Source organism: Pleurodeles waltl, chromosome 6 (assembly GCF_031143425.1).
Source record: "Pleurodeles waltl isolate 20211129_DDA chromosome 6, aPleWal1.hap1.20221129, whole genome shotgun sequence".
NCBI lineage: Eukaryota > Metazoa > Chordata > Amphibia > Caudata > Salamandridae > Pleurodeles > Pleurodeles waltl.
The window spans coordinates 1,274,426,129-1,274,450,356 of record NC_090445.1 but is presented as its reverse complement, the minus strand read 5'-3'; the positions used below and the strand labels follow the sequence as shown (position 1 = coordinate 1,274,450,356).

The 24,228-nt window shown below is 48.2% G+C and overlaps 1 protein-coding gene across 1 annotated transcript in view; it reads right to left on the bottom strand.

Annotated features, from left to right (window-relative positions):
• LOC138300801 (microsomal triglyceride transfer protein-like) overlaps positions 1-24,228 on the bottom strand; it is a 498,282-nt gene that overhangs the window by 81,091 nt on the left and 392,963 nt on the right. Inside the window, exon 18 of the mRNA XM_069240573.1 lies at positions 4,289-4,459. Within this exon, the coding sequence (XP_069096674.1) occupies positions 4,289-4,459 (171 nt within the window). The remainder of the gene's footprint in view (positions 1-4,288; positions 4,460-24,228) is intronic.

Sequence of the window (24,228 nt, the reverse complement as noted above, 5' to 3'; positions counted from 1 at the left end):
CTCTGCCTGAGACCAGATGCCTCTGATCTCTACCTCTCCCAGGAGGCTGCCCCATCCGAGGAGTGACACATCTGTCACTACTGTCAGATCTGGTTGGGGAAGGGAGAGGGATCTGCCTCTGATCGAATCGCAGTTTGTTAGTCAGCCCTGCAGAGCTTGCGCAGTTCCCTCTGAGATCTGAACCATGTCAGAGCCATTTGCCTGATGCTGCACCCATGGGACTTCAGGTCTCATTACAGAGCCCGCATAGGCCATCTAGCATGTGGCACCAGCAGGATGTAAGAGGCAATATAGCCTAGGAGCCTCAGAGACATTCTCACCGAAATCCAGGATAGAGGCTGAAACATCGGTATCATAGCCTGAATATCCTAGATTCCTAGAGGATAAGCCCGAGACTGCACTGTATCCAGAACAGCTCAGATGAAGGGGATAATTTGAGAGGGAGTCAGGTGTGACTTCGGCATGTTTATAGTGAACCCCAGCGAATGCAGGAGGTCCCCCGTAGCCTGGAGGTGGGAGTCGACAACCTGGGATGAGCCCACCTTCGATAGCCAATCGTTGAACTAGGGGAAGACTGAGACCCCTGATTTGCCAGGTGAACTGCGACCACCACCATCACCTTGATGAACCCCGTGAGGAGCTGGTAAGGCCAAAGGGGAGCAAGGCAAACTGAAAGCGCCTGTGACCTACTGTGAACAGCAAGTAATGTCTGTGGGCAGGCAAGACGGTAATGTGGAAGTAAGCGTCCTGGAAGTCCAACTCTACCATCTTGTCTTCTGGGTCCTGGGCAGACAAAACCTGAGCAAAAATGAGCATTCTAACTTCTCCTTTTTGAGAAAGACATTGAGGGACCAAAGGTGTAGGATAGGGCAGAGTTCCCTGTCCTGTTTGGGTACCAGAAAGTAACAGGAATAGCAACCACACCCTTCTTCTGGCACAGGGACTCTCTCTGAGCTCCCCTGGCCAAGAGAGCCGTAACCTCCCCGCTGAGAAGTTCCAAGCGATCTGCTGTCATCCAATCGTAGAATAGTGGCATGGATGGATGAGTAGTCTCAAAGGTTTGGGAATAGCCCCTTCGGACTATCTGCAAAACCCACTTGTCTGACGTGATGGGCTTCCAGCGGAGTAGGTGATGGAGAATCTTGCCTCTGACTGGTCCCTGGTGAGGAATCGCAGAATAGGAAGGTTCAGAGACAGCTGCATGGGGGGGTTTACTGGGCAGACTGCTGGCTCCCTGATCCAAGAGTATGGTGGATCCCACATCCCCGGCCACACAGAAGCTGGGCAGCGTGCGCGACACAGTGGCTAGACAGGAAAGGACGTTTGGGACGCCCCTTCCATAGCCAAGAAAAGGGCAAAAAGCAGACTGAGGGGAACAAGGGGCAGCTGCCTGGCTCAAAGGCCTGGCTGTAGCACAGGAATCCTTGAAGCACACGAGTGCCGCGTCTGCTTTGTTTCCGAAGAGATGGGTGCCATCAAAGAGTATGTCCAGAAGATTGGTTTGGCCATCTCTCAAAATGCCAGATGTCCTCAACCAGGCGTGGCACCTCGGGCACTGGCGATGCAACCGCTCTGCCCAGTGAGTCGGTCGTGTCCACTCTACAACTGATTGTGAACTTTGCTGCGTCTCTCCCATCAGCAACAGATTGAGAGAATACAGCCCAGGCCTCCTCCGGGACCTGTGGCAGCACTTGTGCAACCGTATCCCACAGCGAGTGGGAGAAACGGCCTAAAAGGCAGGCGGTGTTCAAGGACCACAATACCAGGCTGGAAGAAGAAAACATCTTCTTCCCAATTTTGGTGTAGAATCTTGGAATTCCTTATCTGGGGATGCTGAAGGGAACGTACCCTGGGATGTAGAGGCTTAGCTAACCAAGCTCACAGGGGAGGGATGTCACACAAGGAACGCTGGGCCAGTTGTAGCAGGTTGCTGGAGGTGGGCAATAGTCCTGTTCACAGGAGCCCCTGTGCTGGGTTTGGACCAGGCACCCAGCAGGACATTGGTAATGACTTCATTGAAGGGCAATAGGGGTTCAGAGGATGAAGTCACAGGCAAAAGCACCTCTGTCAGGAGGTTAGTCCTGACTGCCACCAAAGGCAGCTCAAGGCCCAGGACCTCAGCTGCTCTTCACATCACCATGGAATAGGACACTAGCTCCTCCGTAGCCACGGTAGGGGGGTAAAGCGTGTCAGTGTCAGGGGAAGTATCCAGATCACTGGCTTCACCCAGGTCCGTATGCCAGTCAAGGGATCTTGTAGCTAGTATTCTAAGGGGTCCAGTGGCCCATTCTTCACTGTATGCCAAACCATAAGAACAAGGGGCAGGATCGGACATAAGAGCAAGGCCCCTGTCAAAGCCGGAGTCAGCAATGAGGATGGGGTCAAAGCCACCCGGGAGCACGGGCGACGTCAGAAGCGTCAACATGGTGCTTCGGCTGAGTCGGACTGCCCAAAGATGAGGTGCAAGGCCTCACAAAACTCTTTGTGTTGGGCAGGTGTTGCTTCGGGTCCCGGAAATTCAGGGAGGCAGGGGTGTGGAATCAGCCCAGACACAGGCTCCAAGGGTAGAGGCAAAGAACAACTACCCTTCTTTTCCTGTGTCTCATTGGCCGATGGATGGGGTGAAGTCAAAGAACGCTTGTTCTTTTTCAATGTCTTCTTTTGCCTCAACTTACCCGGTCGTCCTGAGGACTTTGAGTTGGATGGCGAAGAAGGGGGGCTCCGCAACAGTTATCGGGATCTTCCTCTCGACCAAGATCGGGAGCGAAGCGCAGCACAGCGCCAGGCCACAGGGTACTTTAGGGACCGCTACCTCAAAGCTTTCAAATTCATGGCCCGGCACTCGGAGCAAGACTTTGGGTCGCCGTCACGTTCTAGACACCATCAGCACACAATGTGCAGATCCGTTACAGACATCGCTGATGACAGGATCCAAGGTACTTGAATCTGGGCTTACACAAAGACATCATCAATGCACCTGGAGTTCCAACACTCAAAAACCTTCAACAAAAAGTAAAAAAAGATCAGTCAAAATGTGACTGAGGGTAGCTCTTCTTCAGATCAGTGCTAGGCTGGGCGGAAAGAAAAGAACTGATGTCAGCAGCCTGGAGTGGTGCCTATACAGGACCTGCAACATCATATCTGGCACTGACAATGCTGGTGACGGACGTAGAGCTGATAGACACCACCTAATGGTGCGCAGGGGTACTGCTTGAGAAAAATCTCTATATTCAGACTGTGGCCTGGGGAAATTCTGAGGTAAGGAATCTGCAACTAGATGTTTCTAACACACACTTCAAGTCAAAATGGAAAAGTTGTAATGTCACAAATGGGGCATTAGTATTGATAAATGAGATTCACTAGAGGAAGCGAAAAGTAGCAGCAACAAATAAGCAAAATAAACACAAAAAGGTAAAATCTCTGTAGTAGTCTAGAAAAGCAAACAATTAGACCCAGCTCTCAATTGAGCTGTGTTGTGCAGTGCGCAGCCAAACATCATAGTAAAGAGGGGGAAGATGTACTGACTTTTGCTTATGTTCACAAGCACTTCAAATCATAGTTTGTGACTACAAAAAGGTGTTTCCTATACAGTAAGCCCATTTTCAGAGTTAGTAAAATATTACTGATTAAATGGGATTGCATGTTGATACCAGTATTTGGAGGAGTGTGTTTTGGACATACTATACAAATGCCAAATCTGTCCCCTCTGTGTCAATGATTTGAGATTGTATTTTCAGCTGTAAACCCTTGAAAAGTTGCAGACCTCCAAGTGGAGAGTTAGCTCATTTACAAAAAGGGAAGGGATTCTCTTTGTACTCCTTTCTCTTTGTTAATTGTGGGAAAGGTTCCTGGGTTAGTATGCAGGTACATAGGGGATAAGTGCCAATTCTCAGAGAACCTTAAAAAAAGCTGCTTTAAAAAGTTTCTTTATTTAAATGAAATAACAGAGATGGTATTTTACTGAATATTTCAGGCCAGCATTCCTGTGATTGTATCCAATCAGAGTGAGTTGCAATTTACAAACTACCTAATGAATATTAAGTAGGTAAGTCAGATTGTGGCACACTCTGATTTGTATTTTTATGAACTTGCCTATTAATACATAGGTTAGGTCACAAAATTCAAACCTGTAGACGCTGCAACCTGTATAATGTTGCACGTGGCAGAGAATCGCTAAGTACTTAAAGATCCAGTAATAATCTTCACACTAACACCCTTTCCTCTCCACACCCCACCACCTCCACCCCCACCAGCACTAGGCTATTGTGTGCAATAAATTTAGTCTTACCTGTACGGAAGTGATTCTTGAAAGAGCTGGAGGCAAATCTGGACCGGAGAGCCAAAGAACTTAACAATAGTGTTGAAGTTGAGAGATGTCTCTGCCTCTGTTCGGGTCTTCACTTGGGCTTGATAAAATGGGGAGCTGACCTCTGCTCTGAAATCTATTACCAGACCAGACCTGCAAACAGAAGCATAAGAACATTTTATTTCATTTCTGTGTCATGAAGGAAAGTGAAGAAGAGGCCCTTATGCACCACTAGAAAATGAAAGCAGAACAATATATTCTTGAATGAGTGTTGGAGGCTGGCCCTCTGTGCAGTGTACGAAAACCAAGTACACTAGGCAGAGGGTCCGAACAAACACATGTTAGTTTTCAGGGGTAAAAATCAGACCACCTAATGCTCTAATTTTTAAGGTAGCTGGTCGATCAGTTAGGCTAATCCAGGAGATGTGCTAAGTATTTGTTGTACTCACAAATCCAATCATGCACCACACACACTCAATGAATAACTCGAGACCAGAATTTATAAAAATACTTTTATATAATTTTTAAGACCAAAATCTTTAAAATATGTTAAGTACTTTTCTTGTTATGACTTTTTAAAGTTTTAGCAAGGTTAGTCTTTCTGTGCATAAATACGCACCATTGGAATCAATAGGCAGTCACTTTTGAAAATGCATTAAAAATCGCACAGTTAAGTTACCAGTCTCTTCTTTTGCAGGGTGGTCGCAGTGGTCGGTGGGCACCTCGTGCCAGCTAGAGAGCTTCAGGCAGCACCCGGTTCCGGTGGGAGCAGCGTTGGAAAAGTTGTTGGCACTGGCACAGGGCCACCTGGATGGGCCACTTGGAAAAGGAGCTGGTGAGGCGTGTGGTCTGGCCGCTGTGCAGCATGGCCACCTGATTTAGGTGCTCCGCGCACCAAAGCGGGACGGAGGTCATGGAGGGGACCACAGCTACCTAGGGGCTACCGCCGGGGCTTCTTCTTCGTCCTGAACGGACGGCGGAACCCAACGGGGTCGGTGCTTGCCGCCTGACCCCGGCAGGACCACAGAGAAGTCGCAGCCTGATACAGCCGCGGCTTAAATTGCAGGCGGGAGCCCAGTGGACTGCACGGTGAGGCGGCTGGCCGGGGGAGATTGCCCCCGGGTGCAAAATCAACTTTTGGGTCCATCCGAGTGACAGGTTTTTTGGCGGCTCTGACGTACAAAATACGGCAGGTGGGCCTACCTGGCCTACGGCGCGGTGGCGTGGCGGAGGAGCTGCGCAGGACCACGACACTCCAGGACCTGGCCTGCAGCGCCTGAGGGGCCATTGCAGAGCACCACAGGGCCGAAGAACACAGCACCTGGTCGCGTGGATTGCCCTGGGGCCCGCTAAGGAGTTGGACCTCCTACACCCTGCAACATGACGTCCTACCCACCTCTAGATGCCTGGGGAGGTCGGAGAGCTGACAGCTGGTGAGTTGCATTCCTTTAATGCTCACGCCCTATACTGGGGTGAACACTACCCTCCATTACACAACTCTGGCGTATCGCAGAGACGATCGCTCCCATATGCCTCACTGCCCAGTGGAGAGACTCAGGAAGAGGAGGGGTTCTCACCTACCAGTGGGGCTGACCCCTACACTGAAAACTCAGAGGGGCCCGGAACCAGGCCCCATGTTGGAAACAAACCTCCCTTCTGGCCCAGGTGAACAGACCTTAGCACAGCACAGCAGCAGAATACCTCCAACCTGGGACATCGACGACTGCCCTCAGTGAGGCGAGGCCGAAGCTCCGACACAGCAGGTTCAACTGCGTTCCTGCATCACTCTGGTATCCACTCAGGCGCATCTTGGGGACAGCTGTAGGCAGCTCATCTTAACATACGGGCAATCTCAGTATACCTCACTTGTCTCTTGCACATGACCAGGACTTCAGACTCCTATAACACCAGGACCCGCCTTTGACGGGCCACAGCAGGATAGGGCGGAGAGAACCTTAGCGCCCAATCATCCCATATCCCCAACGGGACGTCAAGTCGTTCGTCTCCTACAGTTCTGGGAATATCACCACTTCGCCATTCTAGCTGCCTTCTCCAACAAGAGCTAGCTTCGCCCCACCGGACACCCACCAGCGGTCACTGCGTAGGAGACCCTAGTCGGCACTGAGAAGGTACCACAGCTTAACGGCCTGAGACATAATCTCATCGCTGGGAGTGCCCGGTTTGACTCTCCCAGAGTCTCTCATCCTCAGAGGCGATGCCCAGTGGGAAATCCTCTGGCAAACGTCCCCGTCAGCTGCTCTTCTCGGAGGCCATAGCTCAACCCAAAAACATGTCTACACAGCCGACCCTCTCCAGCCCTATGGCCATGCCGGCTGACCTCCGAGCGGTAGATGCCACGGATCACATATTGCAGGAGATTACAGCGGTAGGACGGCACCTAGAGGCAATGGACTTAAAGATTTCAGACCTTTCCACGGCCTATGCCTTCATTCGGACGGACATAGCCTGTTGTCACGAGAAGGTAACGGATCTTGATCAACGCCTCACGACTGTAGAAGAACACGCTGACCTGACCTTTTCACCACCGCTCGAGTTCCAGAGAGTGCACAGGATCGTCCCTCTTCATACAGCGACCTCTGGATGGCCTCGCCCTGTCATTGCGAGCTCCCTCTGCCATGAGCAAGCTAGCCTTGTTTTCTCGACAGCTCAGACTCAGGGTCCATTCTTGTTGGAAGGTCACGAGGTCAGAGTGGCAGCAGACGTCTGCAGGATAACGAATGAGAAGCAGAAGGTGTTCCTGGCCCTCAGACCGCAACTCCGGAAGCTGGACATCAAATTTGGCCTCTTTGAACCAGCTCAGGTGTGGATCACACATAACGGCAAATCGAGGAACTTCATCGAACCCACAGACCTTTGCTCATTTTTGGACGACCTCACTCAGCGCTCCATGGACTATGCCCTGGCATCCCTGTGCCCGGAATTTTCTGACACGGGGGACATTCCCTTGGCTTCTCCTGCCTTATCCCAACATCATACTGCTTCACAGAAGGGGGCAGGACCTATGACCGCCCGCCTAAATCGCAGGATGGAAGCGATCATGCTTTACAAGCAGTGATCCCACATACCCAGGACCAGGGCAGAGACAACTCCTGTTCTCCTGTGAAGCCATCACCTACAGACCACATATAATGCTGCTATATGTCCTTCCCAGAATATTTGTACGCAGTGCACAGCAGCAGGACCTTCCGCATTGGACAGCTAAGTGCTATACCTACCTGCCTCCTCTATCTCTCCTCTATTTGTTATGGAGTGGTGGGTGGGGGGGATTAACGTGTCAAAATTCTAGTGGTACAGTGTTACAGTTCTGTTCTAGTGTTGTTATTGGAGTTCACTACGTTTATGCACAGGTATACCCCATTGCAGACCCCGTAGGTCACATGTCACATGTGGAAATCTCAATATGGCAGTGACTCCTGAACGGAGATATGCTCATAAGCTCCGTCTGCTCAGTCTTCTGGATTCTTGCCACCCCACTGTGCTCTTTGTTTTGGTTCATCCGGATTACTTGACCCCCCCTGCATATTGTTGGCGCTATATGTCTGGTTCTATCCCCTTTCTATCTCCTGGATCTCATCCTTTGTCACAATGGGTGCTTCACCCTATCCTCCCCCTCACCCATAGTCCTGTGGTTTACCGCCATTCCTTACTAGAAGTTTGTAGAAGGCTCTTGTGCTCCACGTTTCTCTTCTTCCTCTCCGCCTCTTTGCGCTTGCTCGGTGCATCTGACCCGCAGCTCAACAGAGCTATCAGTGGTAAGGAATTTCCTTACCTATCACAGACCTCGTCTGTGTTCCTTTTCCTCCTCTTTCCATCCTTCGAGGGACACAAGGTTCAGGTCCTTTCTTTCTCAGCTATATCTCTCGGTCTGTTCTCTCTTCCTTTCTATATACTGCCCTACTCTCTGTATCTCTACATTAGCATTTGTTCTCTCTTTTTTTTCCCCTCAATTCCTACTTGCCTGATTCTCTTCTGATTCTCTTCTATTTTCCGGCCGAGGGTCCCTCATAGTCTCCCCCGCCCGTACTGACCTCCCACGTATACTTCTCCTTAGGAGATCTTGAGTTCTCTTACTCCCAGATCATTGCCATCTCCTAATGGCTTCAATGAAGGTCCTTTCCTGGAACGTTCATGGCATGACACACTACGGCAAGAAGTTTTATCTTATCTACGGTCCAAAAACACAGACATTGCTCTCTTGCAGGAAACCCACCTATCCCCGTCAGAATCAGAGAAACTGCGCAGGGATAGGGTGGGCAAGGTGCTCTACAGTGGGGAACCGCCAGTACAAGATGGGATGCAGGGCACAGGATGGAGATGTGGAGTGGCGAGTCTCATCCGCCGATTCTTACAGTTTAGGCTTCTTAAGACATGGTGTGACCCGGAGGGACGCCATGTCCTTGCCAAGTTGGTATTGGGGCCCTCCACAGTGTGCGTAGGCTCTGTATACGCTCCCACGGGCTCCAAACGTTCTTTTTTCATCTCCCTTAACAGACTGTTGACGGAGATCGGAGCTCCACAGTATCTTCTCAGTATCTTCTGTGATTGGATTGGAACCTAGTGCCAGATGCTATCCTAGATAGATGGAACGGTAGTGACATGGGCAACAATGCGGGCAGGTCTCTCTTAGGGGATGTCCTATCAGACCACAGTTTACTAGATCACTGGCGTCTTTCCCACCCCTCCGACCGTGACTACACCTTTGTCTCCCAAGTGCAAGGGACCCAATCCAGACTGTATTACTTCCTGGTCTCTCATCGGCTCTTGCAAGCTATTAGAGAGTCTGAAATACTACAAGCTGCCTTGTCGGATCACTCTACGGTCTTGTTGTCCCTAGGGCTATGGCAAGTTTCTCCAAGTCATAAATCATGGTGCCTCAACACCTCCCACTACCATACCCCGAAGGGGGAAGAGCCGCTTAGATCCCATGTCACCGATTACCTCCATGATAACAAGGGCTCGGTTTCCTCACCTCAGTTACTATGTGCTGTGGCAAAGGCGACGATCAGTGGTTAACTAATGAGAGATGCCGCCCTTGCCAATGCCCAGAGGCGTGAACAGCAGAGAACTCTGGAAGACTGTGTTGTACATACTACACGTGAATATACTCGGGCCCTCTCCGCATCCCTTCGACGCAGTTTGGAACACGCCAAAACGGAACTCAACACCCTTTTTAAATCACACGCAGAATATGCCCTACAGAGACTGAAAGGTCGTCATCACGAACATGGGGAGAAAGCAGGCTGCATGCTAGCCACCTAACTCCGCCAACGAAAGGCAACGTTGGCCATTCCGGCCCTCTACAACACCCATGGTTCACTTATTACCCAACCCCAGGAAATTGCGGATGAGTTTGGTCGCTTCTACCAGGCCCTTTATGCTCCGGAAACAGAGGAAGACCGGGTTAGGTTGTCCACCTTTCTAGAGAAGGCGAATCTGCCTCGCCTCTCAGAGGAGGGCAGGGCTCTTCTAGAAGGAGACCTCAGCAGAGAGGAGATCCGACAGGCTATTGCTAACCTACCATTTCATAAAGCACCCAGTGAGGATGGGTACCTGACAGAATTCTAAAAATGGACAGGGGAAGATACGGTGGAAGCCTTATATGAGGCCTTCCACAGGGCTACCCAAACTGGCACTCTTCACCCACTATCCAACAAAGCCTCTATAACAGATCTGCCTAAACCAGGAAAGGACCCCCTCATGTGTAGTAGCTACCATCCCATATCCCTCCTCAACGGCGATGTTAAAATCCTAGCAGGGATACTCGCGGCTCATCTTAAGAAGGTCATACCTTCTCTGGTCCATCACACACAGGTTGGTTTTGTACCTGTCCGCTCTTCCAGGAACCACCTCCACACACTGCTGCATGCTCTATGGGAGGCACGGGACTCGTGGGAAGAAGCTCTTGCCCTTTTCCTAGACGCTGAGAAGGCATTTGATCGCATAGAGTGGTGGTACCTCTTTGAAACACTAGAACACTTTGGCCTCGGAACTAGCTTCGTTAATATGGCGCGCGTACTATATGACTCCCCGACCGCACAGGTCAACTGCGATGGGTTCCTCTCCTACACATTTCCGGTGCGTAGGGGGACCCGCCAAGGATGCCTCCTGTCGCTCTTGCTGTTTCTCTTGGCTGTTGAACCCCTGGCGGCCACAATACGTGCCTCCAATACCATCTCTGGGATACCAATCCCCGGTGGGTGTTCTACTGTTTATTTTTAAGCTGATGAAATTCTACTCACCCTCACCGATCCATCCAACTCTCTCCCAGCTCTCTGTGCCATACTCTCTGAATTTGAGCTCCTTTCAGGATATCGAATCAATTGGGATAAGAGCAAAGCATTACCACTGTCCCCAGTAACGGTGAGCACATCAGTTCGGGGCCTCTCGGCAAAATGGAAACGGTCACGTCTTCAATATCTTGGCACATACATCAATAGTGAACTGGAGAAAATCGTGACAGATAATTTTGACCCGTTGCTAACCAGTATGAAACGTGACTTTGACAAACGGGCACACCTAGGCCTCTCCATGTGGAATAGAGCCCAGGCGGTACGTATGGTGACCCTACCGCGCTTCCTATATGTACTGGGTATGTTACCTTTACAGATTCCTCTGCCTACTTTCCAAGAGCTAGATCGTCACATTGGAGCCTTTGTATGGGGATCAATGCGTCCGTGGCTACCCAGGGCAGCATTACACGCCAGACGTGAGAACGGAGGACTGGGCCTTCCCTCAGTGGAACATTACACGCTGGTGCTACACCTTTCACAATTAGCCTACCTGCTACCGGGAGTGAGGGATCCACCCCTTTGTGTGACGGCAGAAAGGACTCTTTCCCACTCCCTGCTGGGGCTACAGATACTCTATAATGCAAGATCTGCTCCCTTACGCACCACCAACCCCATGATCTGAGCATGCGCAACTCATGGCGACAAGCCCATCGATTGCTCAAAATCGACCCCCAGATCCACGACAGGGCACTATTATGGGGCAATGGGGGATTGCTCATCGGGGAAAAAAGCCATCTTTTGGGAGGAGTGGTGCTCGAAGGGCCTTCAACGACTTGACCAACTTCTGAATAGGGGCACCTTGAAATCCTTCACAAAACTCAGAGAGGAATTTGATTTCCCGGCGCACCATCTCTGGTGCTTCCTCCAGCTTAAACATTGCCTAGAGGGACTTTTAGGGAAACCCCCCTGGAGCCTCCCCTAGTCCCCGATACTCCACTACTTGGAAATATAGGGATCCCTTTGTGGTGTAATCTCCGGACTACACTGTCAGCTGAACCGCCATCTCGTTTCCCTCCCACTTTTGCTCTCCAGAAAGGCCAAGTGGTAGGCACGCCTCCAGACTGAATATGAATTGGAGGACTGGGCAGACATAATTGCGGCCGGGCCCGAGGCGCTCGAGAGGCCCACCTAAAATTCAGTCTCTTCAAGACGTTACACAAATGGTACTGGACCCCCCAGAAGTTATGTTCGGCAGGGTTATTATCCCACGCCTCATGTTGGAGATGCCCTCATGACCGCTGTGATCTGCCTCACATCCTACATGACTGCCCAGCTATACAACCTTTTTGGCAGAAGGTGGGGCACACCCTCAGGGAGATAATACTGCTGCCGCCCTCTCTCACCCCTTCTCTATTGTTATGGCATGATACCAGTGAGGTAGGCTGCCTCTCCCGACCACAGCAGCGCTTACTACACACAGCGCTCAGTACAGCCAAGGTGTGTCTCCTCAGGCACTGGCACGCAGCTACTGTTCCTCTTCATGGGGAATGGATTACTGCTGTGTATCAGGTGGCCACTCATGAGAGGCTCATTTATGGCCTCCAGGACAAGTTGGACGGCTTTCTACAAACGTGGGTCCTCTTTCTCTCAGCGCCAGATTGTTAATGGACATCTGTAAGCACCATGATCAGCACTAACGGACATTGGTATAATCACCAGGAACTTACATATTCACATGTTAGTGTGCTGCCCTATCTTCTCACTTGGTTCTAGCTGCGCTCTACCAAGCGTTATCATCTTGGTTAGGCAGTGGTTGGATATGGGTAAGATGTACTTACCTACTCATCCCCCCTTTTTTGCCCCCACACTCTCTGATGTCTCCCCTTTCCTTTGACTCAGCTACTTTCCCATACCTACCCTTCCCAGATCCCACCTCCCCTCACCCCCCTAATGTATTTACCATCCCCCCCCCCCCAGGTCACTGTCACCATCACTAACTTCCCACTTTCTTCCTACCCTCTTCCCTCTATCAATTCCTTTGCTCCTCTACTCTTTCAACCATACTTCTTCTCTCATGAACACTGTTTTGTTATTATTGTATTTCTCTTCCTATTTACAGCCCTCACACCTCATAGTCCAGAGCTAATATCCGCTGTGTAACATGTCATATCAGTTGTTAGATATTCCTAGTACTCCAAGTTCAGCACCTATTCCCTTCCACTGTTAGTCCATATTGTTTATATTGGCTTGGAGATCTGCCTAGAGTGTGGAAACGCCCTTGGCATCCTTGCGCCCTCCATCATGTTATTAAATGGGCGGCCAGCTATGTTATTCCCCCGCCTGTCTTCTTCTTCCAGCATTCCTATATATTATTTTTTCCCTGATCTATACGCCATATTTCCCCTCCTCCTATTCTAATCTCTCTCCCTCGCCCACTATCTCTGCCTTTTAGTCCCCGCGACCTAGGGGAACTGCTCATCTCTTTCTACAGGCCTCCCCGCTAGTAATCTCCTCTTTCTGCTTCCCTCGCTCCTGCTCACGGTGGCAGCTGTGGCAGTGGGGAGGGGTAAGGGAGAACTAGTAGACAAGGGTATGCCCAGAATACTGATCATTTCTGTACACTACCACTGGGATAGAGACAGAGCCATAAACGCAACCTCACACTCTTATCAGACTGCCTGTGTTGTATTGTCAGTTGCATTGCACACTGGAAGTACGATAATGATTTTCGAAGTCGTGTTCGACATCTGTACCCCTGAGGTCACACATTACCTTTGCATGGCCTTCATATATGTATATGCTGAGCCTTAATGAGAGATATGTACCTATTTCATGTCAAAAGGGCTTTTTGTACTGTGTTAATGCTTTTGATCTTGAATGTTGATTTTAAAGTCTTAAATAAAGAATTACAACACAAAAAAAGGAAAAGGAGCTGGTTTGCAAATTCAAAGTGGTGTCTGGGAGTCCCCCCTGGGCTGTCGAGGTCCCAAGGGGTTTGGGACCCGGGGCACACTGCAGATCCAGCGATGCAAGTCCCAGCGCAGCCAGGTGCAGGGTGTTTTGGAGGTCTTGGATGCTGTGCGCAACAAAGTACACTGGAGCTGGAGGTAAGTCTCCTTGAGGGTCGCTTGCAGGACAATGGGGGCACTCTGGTCAGAGGTCCGAAGTGTTCCTAAAGTCCCTCAACTTGGGCTTCCTCCTGATCCTTTGTCAGCTCGGTGGGGAGCTGGGTTTCTCCTGGTCCGACATCAGCTGACCAGGACCCAGGGTAATGCTCTATCTCAGCCACTGGGGGTCGCAGCACCACAAAACTTGGTACAGTTGGGGGGAATTTCCGGACTGTCATCTGTGTGTTGTTGGGTCCGGCTGTGACTTCCTCTCGTGGAGATATCGGTGATTCAGTGAAGTGTCCCTCACTGGTTTCTTGGTCTTTTCTGGTATACTTGCTTTTCTTGAGTGGTGCCTCTACTCAGGAGGGAGATCTAGGGTGATCCTTGAAGTCTGGAGGTCCCCTGGGTTTCTTGGGTTGGTCCAGTGTTCAGCTCCGCTGTTGCGATTGTCCGGACTCTGGTGCAGCAAGCAGAGGTCTTGGCACCTCTTCTGGTGCAGCAGGTCCTCAGTTCTCGTCCTGGCGGTTTCTCTGGTGCTGGTCTTCTTGTCTTCTTGGAATCCTTTGCAAATCTAAAGTCTTGGTCTAGGGGAGCCCACTAAATACTGAATTTAGTGGGCGTTTTAGGGGGAACCTGGTAGTGTTCAATGGGACACTTACCCTTGGGTGGCTACACCCACTATAGTGACCACTTCCTGTGGGAAGGGTCACTTCCCTAAACCTGATTGGCTATTTTCCTCCATTCTAAGATGGAGAAAAATGAAATGAAGGGTCCACTTTCCCTGCAAGACCCTTAGGGGTGGTGCAGGCTAGGTGAGGCCACTCCTCCTACCCTTTGTGTGGTTTCCCGCCTTTGCTCCCTCCAAGAGTAGGGGTTTGCTAAGGGGAGGCCATCTGCTGCTAGCAGCAGGCCTAGGGGTTGAGGTTCAAGACCAGTAGCCCTTTGAAGCTCACTGCCAGGGCAGTGCACGTTCCTGAGGGGAGGGGGGCGGGTACTTAGCTTCTCCACCCAGAAAGAGCTTTGTTTCACAAACCAGAGAGGCAGATCTCTCCCCCAAGGTTTGTGGATTGGCTGTCTGGAGGCAGCGGGCTGGATGGAACCAGTCAGCAACCATGCCAGGATAGTTAGCTTTTTTAGGGGGCACCACTAAGGTGACTCCTGGGTACTTTTTTATAATAAATCCAGTACTGGGAACAGTTTGGATTTATTATTCTGAGTTGTTTGATGCCAAAAAAAACAGGGTTCAGAGTAGCTATTATGTAGCTGGGAAACTCGTATTGACCAGTGTCCAGCACATATACTAAAATGGCTGCTCTGTTCACTCACTGTGTCCAAGGGACAGCAAGAACACAGTGGGGACATATTGTTCATGCAATTATGCCCTCCCATATAGTATGGTGCACCCTGCTTTAGGGCCGGAATGCCTGCTAGAGGGGTGACTTACCCATAACATATGCAGTGTAGGGTGGACAGGGCACACAGGGCGTGTGCCATGTCGAGTTTGTATTTTAGGTTTGCACCAGGACACTCAGCCTGCTATGCCAGTGCTGGGTGCATCTGTGTGCATAGCCCTTGAGGCTGGCACAATCAGTGTTGCTGCCCTCAGGGGCTTACCCATATTACCCCATGCCCTGGGTACCTAAGTACCTTTTACTAGGGGCTTATAGTGATAGCTAAAGGTGTATCCAATTACTTTTACCATGCTTAGGGAAAGAACAGTGGCACTGGGAACTTGGTTAGCAGGACCCCAGTGCACTCCAGTCCAAGTTGCATTCAGAAACCAGGCACAAAGTGTGTGTTTGGGGGGGGGGGGGGGACAGGGGGGGGGAGTAGTGCAACAAGGAGCCAGTCTCTCACAATGCGAATCTGGGTACGTGTGATTAACATGGTTGTCTAAAAATCAGGCTTCACCTTTTACACCTTATTTCTTTCTTAGAGTCCAGTAAAAATGCACCCAGTGCTTGATTTGTGAATAACGAATACATAAACAAATAAGGAAGTGAGAAGTGTAGGAACTCAAAGTTATTATCCAGAAGCCCGCCTCTGCTGTCCCAAACAGGAGGGATTGCTGATTTCGAGTGCTGCCTACTCCTGATTTCACCTCCTATTCTTCCAATCTCTTTTGTTCACTTTGCACGTTCTTTTTCATTCCTACGTTCTCCTTTTGCCACTGTTTCCCTCTTTCGTTTCCTCTATTTTCTGTGTTTTTTTCTCTCTCTTGCTCGGGATCAAAGTCTGATAGAGAAAGTAAGAGCCAGTCTCCAAGACTGAGTGCAAGTGTCACCCATCTGTACCCACGTGCACAAATAGCTCACCGGTTAAGGCACAGTTAACCCAAAATACGTTTTCTAGATTGTAGCGACAATTAATCTACTGCATATAGGATCGGACAACCAGAGTATTGTGCTAAAAATTCCGAACCCATAGCTAGGTATTGTCCTTTGTGTAAGCAAGCTCAATGGGTTATGTAAGATGGCGGCAATGAGTGGCTAAACGCCATTTTAATGGTTACATAATTAGACTGGCGAACAATTCTGCTTTGTATTAAACGCGGGGACCTGAATGTCCCGGCGCCAGCCTTCGTTAGGCACAATAGAGCATACCAGTGACAAAATCTCCTGAATTTGCTTCCGCATTCTTTGTTGCCTCTTTCCTAGTGACAAATGAGCATTTTATTGTGACTCGACTTTGACCTAGAAAGGAGAAGCGAACTTGTACCCTTTCAGACGAAAAGAGAGCACAACACCGTTCTATGCTTCTTCATCAAGGTCCGCTTGTCGGTTATTTGGGGCTTGCAAATGACCAGATATATAACCTCTGAAATTTTAGGAAAATTAGAATTTTGCAGAGACAGCAACAATAGGGAAGAACTATGGTAAACTGAAAACCTCACAGCAGATGTAGTGAAGCAAGTGGAAGTGAACCTTGGTTGGATATTCGTTGTAAAATGTCCTCGTAACTGTGCTTTTTGTAGAATTAGATTAGGTTTAATTGTATCTGTTTTAGCATTTATTGATTATGCTCCTTTAAGAATAGGTCTGGGACCTAAGAATATTGGCACTCGCTCCCATGTGATAATCACAGTTTGGTTGAAGACACAAAAGCTTGCAAGGGTAGGCCAGTACTACACACATCATATTTTTAATTTCACATCCTGACCAGATTAAATCATTTTGTATTGAAGGGAAAACCTGCAAGTATCAATTACCTAGCACGGTACACAGTACCTGTCTCTCAGCTTAGTCGCCTCTGCAAAAGGAAAGAAAAGGCGGAGGGGAGAAGAAAGCACCTATAATCAGGGGTTTAAGTGGGCCTGGTCCTGCCGGTGTTCAGCACTGGCAATTATACAAAGCAGATGCAGATAAGGGTCCCCATCGGGCTCTTCGTTTTTTACTCTCCAAAAAAAATATCTTTATTTAGCAGCAGTACCACCGTGCGCTGCCTTTGATGTAACTTCAAAGAGACTCGTTATTGTTACTTAACAGTCTCATCATTTCAGAACAGAAGCATTTTCAACATTTTTGGAAGGGACTAAGGAGCGTAGGTAGGGGACCAAGGAGCGTGGAGGAGGGGACCAAGGAGCGTGGAGGAGGCGACCGAAGAGCGTAGAGAAATCATCAAGGAGGGTTGAGGAATCGTCACTTCCAGCGTAGAGGTGTGGCCATGCACAGCACAAGGGAGGATGTGCGGAGCACGGAGAGCCTCGAAACCCCAGCCCATCTTCAGCCCTAGCATGTTTGGGAGGCTCGTGTGTGTGGGGGGGGGGGGGAGATAGAGAGGGGGGGGGGGGAAGAGAGAGAGAGAGAGAGAGAGAGAGAGAGAGAGAGAGAGATATATATATATATATATATATATATATATATATATATATATATATATATATATATATATATATATATATATATATATATATATATATATATATGGCGGCGACAAACTTTGGACCCGCACCGTCTCGGAGCCCAGAATTTCGTTGCGGTCCCAGACACATGAACAGAGTGGAGTGGGGGTCAGACCCCGGACCCTGACGCCTCTGCCAGCATCGGCATTCTCCAAACATCCTTCAGGCTCCTCCAGGTGCCTCACTGACACCAAGACATGACGAGTGCCATACAGGGCGGAGGTGAGTGAAGGAGTTGAGGGAGCCGGAAGGAGGGCCTGGAAGCACAGAGCACTGAGGCTCTACTCAGCATCTGCTAAGAGCACGCCCCGGAGTCCCATGGAAGCGGCCTGGCTAGCGCCAGGTGTGGCTTGTGGGAGGCTGGAAGGCCCCGCTTAAAGTCCTCAGTTAAAGCCAAACTCCTGAAGCTCGCATCGCTTCATCTATCCTGTCTGCATTTGCCTCATACATCTTCAATCCCATTTTTTCATTGTCCGGGGTTACTGCCACACATTGCTAGCTTACAGCCCTGGACACCTTAGCGGTCACTTAACACCTTGAGCTCACGTCAGAGTGAACAACTTTAAAATCTAATTGGAGAGACAGCTACTTGCCCAGCACAAAATTACGATCGATCACATCTAAATAAGAATAAAACAAAAACAGCAATAAAACAGGGCAAGTCAGCCAAAGAAACCGCTCAAAGGTCGGTTTTGAACTTTTTTACAAAAGCACAGAAACCAATTTCGTCAACATTAGACCCCCCTTGGGATAACCCAGGTATCAAGAAACTTGATAAAAAATGATTTATAAATTGTCAGGACCGTGGACAAAATGGATCTGTTTGGCCAAAGGATGTCACAATTATAGAAATATCATCAAAAATGTCACGGAGCACACACCAACGGCAATGGTAAACCACACAACCTATGAGGTTTGGATTGAACATGGCAGCAGAAACGTGGTCCTCACCAGCCCCACCAAGTGACATAGCCTTCGAGTTTGCTCTAAATAATCAAGAGTATAGGACCGCAGCCGCTCTCCTTACTGCACTGACCCACAAAAAAGCAGCCCGCTACCAGAAAGAGTGTGCTCTCGCTTCAATGGAGGATCACCAGAGCCCGCCTCATATATTGTTGCAGAAAGCAGACAGGTTGCCACCAACATAAGAAATCACAGCGACTCCTGTGTTATCCAGCATAACTCACCCTACAATATAAGCCAGATGGATCTATCTGGCGTCCAGGTGAAGGCAACTCCCCTGTCAACTCAAAACAACATAGACCAGATCAATTTACTGGCATCAATTAACACAATATGAACTGCCACAATCAATGCCCTCACATAGCAATCAGACAAGTTAGAAATGAAATTGGACTTGATACATGCATTAACCAAATCCATCAACAAAATAGAAGCAAAGTTCACAGCTCTGGAACAAAGAGGGCTACACATCAATACCACAGCACCTGCATGTGCGTGCACGCCATTAGTGGACAAATTATCGTCCTTACCGGAGGTTCTGACTACCATGATTACAGAATGGGAATCAGTCCTGCAATGTTTAAGCCCTATTAGGCCTTCAATACCTGACACTGCGCAAATTAAACAAGTAAATCTAATCTCATTGATGGAACCAAACCAAACAGACTCCAGCACACTCCCTGCTCCGCTGCCTCTCATTTCAAACGCCAGGAAGCATGTGCCCAATGAACCCTAGAGCACATCAGAGCACTCGTCCACCCGTTCCAACGGAGTATGGAAAAGGAAAGGAGCAAAGACGCCCCAAATGACTCAGTAAACAGCAGAGTTCCAAGCTGGCCAACAATGCTTTTAAAGAGAGCCAAAAGGAGGCTGAAAAAAGCTAAGAACAAAATGACAAAGGACCCATTACAGGCACTGCAAAGAGTGGAACATACAGTGGCATCTGCAGATGAACCAAGCACATATTCCATCTTTAAAAGCAGAAAGATGCATAAAAAACTCAGGAAAATCAGAAAGCTCCGCAATTGTCGGACAATCAATATACAGGGAGTGCAGAATTATTAGGCAAGTAGTATTTTTGAGGATTAATTTTATTATTGAACAACAACCATGTTCTCAATGAACCCAAAAAACTCATTAATATCAAAGCTGAATATTTTTGGAAGTAGTTTGTAGTTTGTTTTTAGTTTTAGCTATGTTAGGGGGATATCTGTGTGTGCAGGTGACTATTACTGTGCATAATTATTAGGCAACTTAACAAAAAAAAATATATACCCATTTCAATTATTTATTATTACCAGTGAAACCAATATAACATCTCAACATTCACAAATATTAATTTCTGACATTCAAAAACAAAACAAAAACAAATCAGTGACCAATATAGCCACCTTTCTTTGCAAGGACACTCAAAAGCCCGCCATCCATGGATTCTGTCAGTGTTTTGATCTGTTCACCATCAACATTGCGTGCAGCAGCAACCACAGCCTCCCAGACACTGTTCAGAGAGGTGTACTGTTTTCCCTCCTTGTAAATCTCACATTTGATGATGGACCACAGGTTCTCAATGGGGTTCAGATCAGGTGAACAAGGAGGCCATGTCATTAGATTTCCTTCTGTTATACCCTTTCTTGCCAGCCACGCTGTGGAGTACTTGGACGCGTGTGATGGAGCATTGTCCTGCATGAAAATCATGTTTTTCTTGAAGGATGCAGACTTCTTCCTGTACCACTGCTTGAAGAAGGTGTCTTCCAGGAACTGGCAGTAGGACTGGGAGTTGAGCTTGATTCCATCCTCAACCCGAAAAGGCCCCACAAGCTCATCTTTGATGATACCAGCCCAAACCAGTACTCCACCTCCACCTTGCTGGCGTCTGAGTCGGACTGGAGCTCTCTGCCCTTTACCAATCCAGCCACGGGCCCATCCATCTGGCCCATCAAGACTCACTCTCATTTCATCAGTCCATAAAACCTTAGAAAAATCAGTCTTGAGATATTTCTTGGCCCAGTCTTGACGTTTCAGCTTGTGTGTCTTGTTGAGTGGTGGTCGTCTTTCAGCCTTTCTTACCTTGGCCATGTCTCTGAGTATTGCACACCTTGTGCTTTTGGGCACTCCAGTGATGTTGCAGCTCTGAAATATGGCCAAACTGGTGGCAAGTGGCATCGTGGCAGCTGCACGCTTGACTTTTCTCAGTTCATGGGCAGTTATTTTGCGCCTTGGTTTTTCCACACGCTTCTTGCGACCCTGTTGACTATTTTGAATGAAACGCTTGATTGTTCGATGATCACGCTTCAGAAGCTTTGCAATTTTAAGAGTGCTGCATCCCTCTGCAAGATATCTCACTATTTTTGACTTTTCTGAGCCTGTCAAGTCCTTCTTTTGACCCATTTTGCCAAAGGAAAGGAAGTTGCTTAATAATTATGCACACCTGATATAGGGTGTTGATGTCATTAGACCACACCCCTTCTCATTACAGAGATGCACATCACCTAATATGCTTAATTGGTAGTAGGCTTTCGAGCCTATACAGCTTGGAGTAAGACAACATGCATAAAGAGGATGATGTGGTCAAAATACTCATTTGCCTAATAATTCTGCACTCCCTGTAGAATGCTACCGGCCCAAGTTGGTGCACATAATAATGATAGCACAAGCATAAAATCAAGTGAACCTTGCGATTATACAGCTCCCCAATTAGTTGACAATCAATCCACACAGCCACTGGCCCAAGTTTGTCTTCACGGCATTACAAGAGCAAAATCAATGGAGTTCCAGGGCCACTCAACTTCAACAGAAATCATACCAGACTTCATACCGGCTATCTCTGCAGGGGCGAGCACCAGCTTCTCGCATCACAACCTGGAAGTGCCTGGGTTAATGGAACAATCATCTGGTGCCATAAAGTCTGACACCATAAGTGGGAATAAACTAAGAGCACCGAAAGACACTGATGAAGAAAACTCAGGGGACAAAAGAACAGAGGAACAGCACACCCACAGTCGAGTTAGTCCTTATACCCCCAATACTGCTCTGAAGGTAACCACGACATTTTGAACAGTTCAAACCTGCTGAGGCTGTTCAAGGCATTGCCGCAGGCGATCAACATCAAATCTGATGATATCGTAAGAGTAGCATTTAAGGTGCAACCCGAACATAGCAATCATCATGAAGCTACCAGAATGACTAAATTCTCGAGGATTGGTGGTAATATTACTGATAAAGAAACGGTTCCTTGAGGAATGGGGCATAAAGGTAGAGCCGATAGGCCATCCCAAATATTCCTACCCCCCAAAAAGAACAAGCAAAACCCTGCACCAAAAAATCCAGCACTAGCAGTATTTTAAAAGGTGTAAGTCACCTCAAGGCAGACAAGCGAAAACATCAAACTCTCTATATCCTGTACTTATCCAACTTCAACAATGAGCTGCATTAGAAAGGTGTCCTTTGATCATGGGAACGCAAGTAGCACAAACTGGAGTACCATCACTCCTAACAGAACAACCCAGCAATATGCCTAACAACAACAGCCAACCTGTGAGTAACGATCACCACTTAACAATCATCTCTTGAAACGTCACGGGCCATGAAGAGCCCAAAAGCTTCTAAAAATGCGTATATTCTATGCCTATAAGAAACCTGGCTAACCTTCCCATTGGTTATCCCAGGTGTCCATGAAATACAACAACTAGCAACAAAAATAAATATTTTCGGGAGACCCTTCGGTGGCCTCTCAATTTATTTAAATGTTAATCTAGACTTCAGAGTAAGCACAGTGCCCACACATAATCAAATGCTACAAGTAATAAGATTAGAAACCTCTACACCAAAAGGCCACACGTTAAAATCTCTAATAATCAATCTCTACTTTAACATATTCGGCCAAACAAGAGCGGAAAGCGTGGTACAACTAGTCCATACCCTGGACGGAGTAGTCTGTGATCACATTGGCTTTAATATAATCTGTGGGGACTTCCATCTCAGATTTTTAGGAATAAGAGCAAACCTGGATCGTCCGATGTTTGGTCACCCAACAACTCCAACGATTCCTTAGCAAACATAGCCTCGTCTCCATTCAGCATTTTCAAAAAGCAAGCTCCTCTACACAATCGTTCCTAAAAACTTTCCAGGGTAAGAACACCCTAGACCAACCTTTTCACTTTTGTGGACCCCCATTTTATCAATACTGGAGCCTGGGGACCCCACTGAATCATTATTGGAACCGGGGAACCCCCACTGAGTCAATACTGATAGCTGGGACCTAATATTATTAAATTTTTTAAGCTGCCGCGGACCCCCTGTTGAGGCGTCGCGGACCCCCAGGGGTCCCCGGCCCACAGGTTGGGAACCACTGCCCTAGACTAAGTATTTGCCACGGAGGAAGCGATCAATTATCTGCCATCTTTTGAAATCTTACAACTAAATGCCAGTGACCAAATTCCACTCAAAGCATGCTTTGAGATGCACCTAAGACGCTTGGAAACATAAATCAATAGGAACCCCAGGGGGAAGAAGAATCACAAATAATCAGATGAATAAAATGGGGATCTAGGGTATCTCAAGCTTACAACTCCTGGTTAAATTTCAATGGCCCTATTCTGCTGTCACTGATGAGCTAAACACTTCGAACCAAATGGCCAAACATTACCAACAGTCTACTTCAACAAGCAGGATCCACTAACATCTCCCAACAACGTCACGCAAAAGTCCTTCCCCATCATTCCATAAGGGAAAGCAAGCGGAATCTTTGTTGACTGAGAAGGCTACATGCCAAAACAAGGGACCCGTCAATAAAAAAAGAGCTAGAATTAAAAATACAAATACACACCAAACAAACTTGAACAGCTGATCTGGTCCTTAAAACGCCAAAAAGCGGAAAAGGACTCTGCGCATATCTATTCCCTGATAAGAAAACATAACCATGTGACCTATGGAGATACATTAAAAACAAGATGGGCTGGAGTGACCAATGAACCAATGTGATAAATGAAGCTACGTGGCTAAAACACATCAAAAACATTTACGCGGTTGACACACTCTCCCCAGAACAACTAAGGAAAGAACTGGATGTTCACGAACCCCAACCAGCCACCAGACTTGCTCCCTCTTCAGGTGGAATTTCAACCATCCTGCATAGAATGAGGTTGTCTGGGTCCCCTGGCCCAAATGAAATCCCTGCACATATCTTCAAGGAAGACCCAAAGTTGCGGTCACCAATCCTCTATGCACTGTATTGCTGTTGTCTCGACTCTCAGGAAATACCATCGAACACCCAATTTATAAAAAGAGGGACAGACGAGATCCAGCTAATTATCATCTCATCGCACTTTTGGATATTGAAGCAAAAGGTTTCCCCTGAGTCCTTTTTGGAAGAACTACAAACCTGGGCAGAGGCCAAGGAGATAGTGCCACTAAATCAAACTGGCTTTAGGGCAAATTCCGCAACCACGGATAACATCGTAGCCCTTTCTTTTTTAGCTCATGAGGCTGCTATAAAGTCACTACTACTTTTCGCCTGCTTTGTGGATTATTCTGCAGCATTTGATGTGGTGGACAGGAATTTACTATGGAGTAAGCTAAAAAATTGGGATATCTCAAATAAGCTTCTATGGGCAATAAGCCTACTGTACACATCCACCTGGGTAAGGGTCAAGTTGTCGAACTCCACAGTTAGCAAGGTGATTCCCACTACCAACTGGT